This window comes from Eulemur rufifrons, chromosome 7 (assembly GCF_041146395.1).
Source record: "Eulemur rufifrons isolate Redbay chromosome 7, OSU_ERuf_1, whole genome shotgun sequence".
Lineage (NCBI taxonomy): Eukaryota > Metazoa > Chordata > Mammalia > Primates > Lemuridae > Eulemur > Eulemur rufifrons.
Genome location: NC_090989.1, coordinates 64,114,891 through 64,121,360, shown reverse-complemented (window position 1 = coordinate 64,121,360; position 6,470 = coordinate 64,114,891). Strand labels below are relative to the sequence as shown.

The following is a 6,470-nucleotide window of genomic DNA, read 5'->3' as shown; positions in this document are numbered from 1 at the left end:
TCAGAGAGGTCCAAAGTCTACCATATTGGAGGTATTCTGGAATTCCAAGCTGTCTCTTAGACTTCAAAGCTTTGGCTCATCATACTGGACCAGGCTTGCCTAGGAGATAGACCTACAGCTGGAACAGCAAGGGTGCTGATAGAGGAACCCTATCCTTGTATTTGGGACTCTGTGGGTGAGAGATACTGGCACAGACAGTGGAAGGAACAGGGTATCTCATCCTCATCAGGAAAACTATACATTTCCATGATTTGGTCTATGTCATAAGCATCAGGGTACAAAGCAGGAACAGAGGCCACCAGCCTCTCCAACTGAAGATCCTGCATTTGGAAATCATCTGTGGGACTCTCAGTGAAGGTACACCCACATGCCCCATTGGAAGGATCAAAAGACTGAAGTGGAAAATAGCTGCAGCAATCTGAAACCACAGGAAAAAAAGAGTAAGGATTGGTGACTATTCTGGATGAAATGGGCATATTCGTCATTGGAAGAATCTGGTTTGGTTGCTCTGATGATTGGTGTTGCTGCTGCTGTTGCTGCTGCTGTTGCTGCTTCTGCTGCTGCTTCTTCAATTTGAATCGTCTGTTCCTGAACCAAACCTGGGAGTTGGGGAAGAGGGGAAATTGTGGTCTATTTATGGAGAAGTCATTTGACAGCCAAATTATGACCCTCATGTCCTCCTCTCCAAGTCGCCATGACACTGGCTTCTGCAAGAGCAGAGTGGAGTGAATAGGAGGGATGATGAAGATCAGGACTGGGACCCCAGGAAGGAAGGAAGAAAGGGGTGTGTTTCAGAGGTTGTGCTGGGGGGTCAGGACAGGGTCCTGAACTCTCGAGGAGAAAGGTTAGTTCAGGGATCTAGGCAGAGGTGGGGAGTTTGAACTGAAGGATTTCCAAGGATTATTTTAGGCAGCCTTTACCATGAGGAATACTCCAACAAAAATGTTACGGGCTTTAGCAGACTCAGAGGTCAGAGGGAGTTATTTCTTTTTTGGTAGTGTTATGAATAAACAGATTGCAGGGTTTTGCTTGAAAAGGCTAAGGAGTTTAACTGGATGAAAGCCCTTCCTCTATTTGAGCTCTATAGTATAAGTGTTAAAAAAACAAATATTTTTGGAGTTTTAATTTTAGTTATACTACTTATTATCTCTGTGACCCAGTCATTTTGGCTCAACCTCAATTTTTTTCTAATTTTTCAAACTGCATAATAGTGAGGCCAATATATGCAATGTGCCCAGTCCAATACCAGTTCAGTAGGTGCTCAATAAATGAAATGCTATTACTGTGTTAGGGAGGGAATTTGTAGGTTGAATAGTAGACTGTGGTTTGGATGGGGTAGCAAGCACACCCCAGGGGATCAGACCTTCACTGTTGTCTCTGGCAGGTTGAGTTCCAAAGCTAGTTCCTTCTGGCGATTTTTATCTGGGAACATGGTCTGGGCAAACAGAGCCTCCAACTTTTCATACTGTTCTTGAGTGAATGTGGTACGTCCTTGGTGTTGCTTTGATGTTGCTGTAGGGCAGAGATAGAGAGGGGGCGATTACACTTACACTACAGATGCCCCCCCATCCCCCTCCAAAAAAACCCCACAACTGTAACCTCCCACACATTCCCTCCAACCGGGCTTAGGATCCAGAAGATAGAGATACCAGATCCCGACTCTGAATGGCTGAGCCCTGTGTAACAATGTTCAGTCCTCCGTTTTCTGCAATTTAGTTTGTCCTGTTTAGAAAATGGGTTACCTCTTCAATTTTCTCCGTTCTCAGTCTGTTCACTCTGGAAACTGGCTCCCTTGAATTTCAGCTTGGCCTGCACTTTAATGTTTTCTGTTTTACTTTTTCTCTGGTACTCAGTCTTTCTACTCTGCCTAACCTCAGGACAGTAGACAGTGGCTTCCCTCTTCTCAACCTCTCTTTCACACATTGTTTCTTCTAGAAACCAGGAATAAACTTCATATCTCTGCACCTGAGTATAACACACTTTTCAGAATGAGTCTTCTCTCTTCATTTATTTATTCAGAAACCCAGTCCATCTTGTCTGGCAAATGGGCTTTTTCTTTTACAGATTTCTGAAGCTCTATCCACTCTTTTGGGAAAGGGGTCATAAGAAATGAAACATAACTAAAAATGTAGGAAACGTTGAAAAATTATAGAATATTTAAAAAAAAATCGCAATGAAGAAGACACAGAATTTTTCCTTAAAAAAATAGAATGATCAAAATCAGCTAAAAAAGAACTATGGATCCTGAATAGACTGATAACCACGCACAAACACAGGTAAGTTATGGAATTCAAGGCAATGCTGTGCTCCTTCTCCTGTTATATACTCCATTTCAATAAAAGGAAAAGGGATCTTCACTTGGGCCTCACTTCCTCACTTCTTGTACTTAAAGTCCATAATACCAATGCCAAAACCAGGCAAGCATAAATACGAAAAAGAAAAACCAAAACTATAGGTTAATACCACTTATGAACATAGATGGAAATAAATTTATATAAAGTATATTTAATCCCATTTTAAATGCACATAATTCTACACTTACCATCTTATTTTTGCAGTTCATATATATGTATTTGAAATCAAATACATACAAAATTTAGAAATATGGACCTTTCTCTGTTCACATTTAATAAAACTATTCTGTTCAAACTGTGTTTACCTTAAATAGCCATATCTTTGGTACCCTGAGCTTATTCTTTTAACTATTAATAAATAACATGGTTTTACCAAGCACATAATCTTTACTTTCAGATAAGTAGTTTGTGATACAAAATAAGTACTTCTGGAATGTGTTTATGAAATGCTATTACTGGGAATTTTATTCTAAGCCACAAGAAACTTATTTATAGAATATGAAGATAACTGTTTTTCCCTTACATTCATCCTATAGGGGTACGTTTGTGATTTCCACAGCCTAATTATTTACTGTAATCTGTTTTAAAACAACAAATTGATTTATTCATTTCTTTGGATAAACAACGTATGCAAACAGTACAAAGTTGACACCATCTCCATTCCTCAGCTACCCAACTACTCTCTAGAGCTGTTCTATTCAATACAGTAGCCACTACTCCAAATGACTGTTCATATATATATATATATATATATTTTTTTTTTACACGTTCAGGGAAACTTCTCTAGTAACGAACTATAGGAATGATCCCTGAAAGTATATATAGTCTTTCCAAATGACTATTAAGCATGAGAAATGTGGCTGGTTCCACTATTTTATTAAATTTTAATTAATTTAAATTTAATAAACTGATACTTAATCCAGTTTGGGGGAAATGTTTTAGTATGCTTTCAACAACTTGGGTATGTGAAACTCCTTTTTCAACTGTAAATTTTATGAAATCCAAATGCAGATCAAATATTTCTGATGAAATTTAGCACCAAGATTGAGATAGGCTCTTAAGTGTAATGATCACTGAATTCCAAAGTCTCGATCTGGACAAAATAATGTGAACTATCTCATTGGACTATATTTTGTCTGTTTAACAAAAAGTGTTTACAGTTTGTTAGTATGTTATATTCAATTACATATGCATTGTCTAATTATGTATTAAAAGTAAAGGTTAAAGCTTTAAACTTACCTATTGGTGTATATCCAAACATAACATATAAAAGTAAGTTTATAACAAAAAGCTTATAAATGATAAAGGAAAAAAATTAATTTTTGTGTGTGTTTTTAGCTTTTTACATTCTCTTGAATCATTATTAGCTTGCTTCTGTGTTTATTTAAAATATCATCCCTTTAAGTAAAACTAACAATTTTACACTAAGCTTTATATACCCATATCTTGATGTACTAACTAGTCTTTTCTGACAACTCCTTTTTTGGCTTTTTCAGATGGATCTGGGAGCTGTTGGCTGGTTGTCACTTCCCGCTTCTCTGCCCACGAAGATGCAGAAGGAAGTCGGCAAGACATCAGCAAGGCGGCAGAGGAGGAGAACCCCCAAACGTCAACAGGTACACACTGGAAAGATCAGCAGACAGACCATTCTGAGAAAGGCATCTGAAACTGAGAGCACTTCTGCAGCCTCTAATTTGTAAGTGAGTGCAAAGAACCTAGGTACAAAACTAGTAGAAATAAGGGAAAAACTGCATTTGTATTCTGCTGGGAGGGACTGCTGAACACAAAATAAACAATACAGACAAAAGGAAGGAATGGTTCAGATAAGAGGCAGATTTCTGATAACTTCAAAAAGCAACAAAAAAGGAAACTCTAGAGCTGAAAATATATACTGACTTTCAGGTTGCAAACGACTAAAGATAGAAAATAAATAAATAAATAAAAAAAATAGAGCTGAAAATCTTCCTAACCCACTCATCACTTTTGAAAGCACAGGAAAACTCATTTCACAAAGAAAATGCACAAAAGAAAGGATCACAGTAGTAGTAGTAACTATACTGCAGCAACAGACAAGTGAGACATTGAACTGCCAAGAATGGAGAGTACACCATCTCAAATATGATAGTCCAGGCGTGCTGGCTCAGGCGTGTAATCCTAGCAGTTTGGGAGGCTGAGGCAGGAGGATTACTTGAGCTCAGGAGTTCAAGACCAGCCTGAGCGAGAGTGAGACCCTGTCTCTACCAAAAATAGAAAAAATTAGCCAGGCATGGTAGCTACACAGCTACTTAGGAGGCTGAGGCAGGAGGATCAGTTGAGCCCAGGAGTTTGAGGTTGCAGTGAGCTATAATGATGCCATTGCATTCTACCCCAGGTGACAGAGTGAGACCCTGTCTCAAAAAAAAAAAAAAAAAAATCAAATATGATAAACATACAATGTATTTAATCCCTTATAGGTGGTCTATTTTTATTTGAACCTTGTAACTACCCCCCGTGAGGGAAAAGACAAGGGGGCTCCCAAGAGACAAAGGACAGACTAGAGGGAGGGCACAGAGAAACTGTAATTTCTGGAACTGACTTGAGCCTGTGGTATCAAGTACATGCTGGAAATCACCCATGTTGATTAAAGTGTGAGGCTGAAAACTCACAAGGGACGTTGTTTTTCAGGGCACTGTGAAAGGGAAAATTAGGTTACAGAATGATCACATATGGACAACTCCCAATTATACCCCAGGAAAACTCATGTCCACATGGGCAAATTTCTTCCTGAGATTTAAATGTATACATGCTGTGTCTTCTGTAAACCTAAACCTATTTTCCATTCAATAAGCTCAAGGAATCTATGGTATGCAAGTTGCACTATGGAAAAATTTTTAACCAGTAATCTCTGAATCATATATGTTTAATAGTAGAAATTTTGATTTTAAACTACATTTTTCTGCTCTCCTCCAAGGTGCCAAAAGGAAAGGTTAAGGGGAAAAAGGTAGCTTTGACCTCTGCTATCAGGAAGAAACAGGAGGCCAAGAAGGCGGTGAATCCCTTGTTAGAGAAAAGGCCTAAGAATTTTAGCACTGGCCATGCCATCCAGCCCCAAGTGATCTCACCTGCTTTGTCAAGTGGCCCCACTACCTCAGCTGCAGTGACAAAGAGCTATTCTCTATAAGCAGCTGAAAGTGCCTCCTGCGTTCAACCAATTCACCCAGGCCTTGGACCGCCAAACAGCTGCTCAACTGCTTAAGCTGGTCCACAAGTACAGGCCAGAGACAAAGCAAGAGAAGAAGCAAAGACTGTTGTCCCAGGCTGAGAAGAAAGCTGCCAACAAAGAGAATGTCCCCACTAAGGGACTATATGTCCTTTGAGCAGGGATTAATACTGTCACCACCTAGGTGGAGAACAAGAAGGCTCAGCTGGTGGTGACTGCACGTGACATGGATTTGTCGAGCTGGTTGTCTTTCTGCCTGCCCTGTGTTGCAAGATGGGGGTCTTTTACTGAAGACAAAGGAGCTCTGGCTAAGCTAGTGGAAATTGTCAGAACCAATTATAATAAGAGATACGAAGGGATCTGCTGGCACTGGGGAGGCCACATCCTGGATCCCAAATCTGTGGCTCGCATTGCCGTGCTGTAAAAGGTAAAGGCTAAAGAACTTGCCACTAAACTGGGTTAAAGGTACACTGTTGAGTTTTCTGTATATAAAAATAATAAAAATTCTCCTTTGAAATAAAATTAAACCATACTTTTGCAAGAATGTCACGAACACATTACATAAATTCTTTACCTCAGTCCCATCAAGCATAAAAAGGGAAGGCTAAGAGTATCTACTTTATGATAGTGTTTGTATTATAAGAGTATTTGTTTGTATTATATGAGTAATACATTTGTATTACCTGAGTATTAATGTAAGGGCATTAATGCAAATCACTAGAATAATGTGGGGCACATTGTATGCACAATATAAATGGTTTCTTTTATTAATTTTATTATTTTAGAGTATTGTCACTGAAAATGAAGTCTTTTTAAAGTTATACCCTATATTGAACATTAGTTTTGTAATAACCTATCGCATTTCTGATAATTAACTTTAACTCGCTGCGTATGACCCTACTGATCTTATAATAATT

General features: G+C 38.7%; 1 protein-coding gene and 1 pseudogene across 1 annotated transcript; one reads left to right on the top strand and one right to left on the bottom strand.

Annotated features, from left to right (window-relative positions):
- On the bottom strand, positions 1-3,797 carry ARGFX (arginine-fifty homeobox). The gene is given in 4 exon segments (XM_069471974.1): positions 1-62; positions 65-599; positions 1,364-1,512; positions 3,794-3,797. Coding segments are annotated over 4 exon segments (750 nt in total).
- A 107-nt stretch (positions 3,798-3,904) lies between these two features.
- On the top strand, positions 3,905-6,016 carry LOC138385732 (large ribosomal subunit protein eL8-like; annotated as a pseudogene).
- The last annotated feature ends 454 nt before the right edge of the window (positions 6,017-6,470 follow it).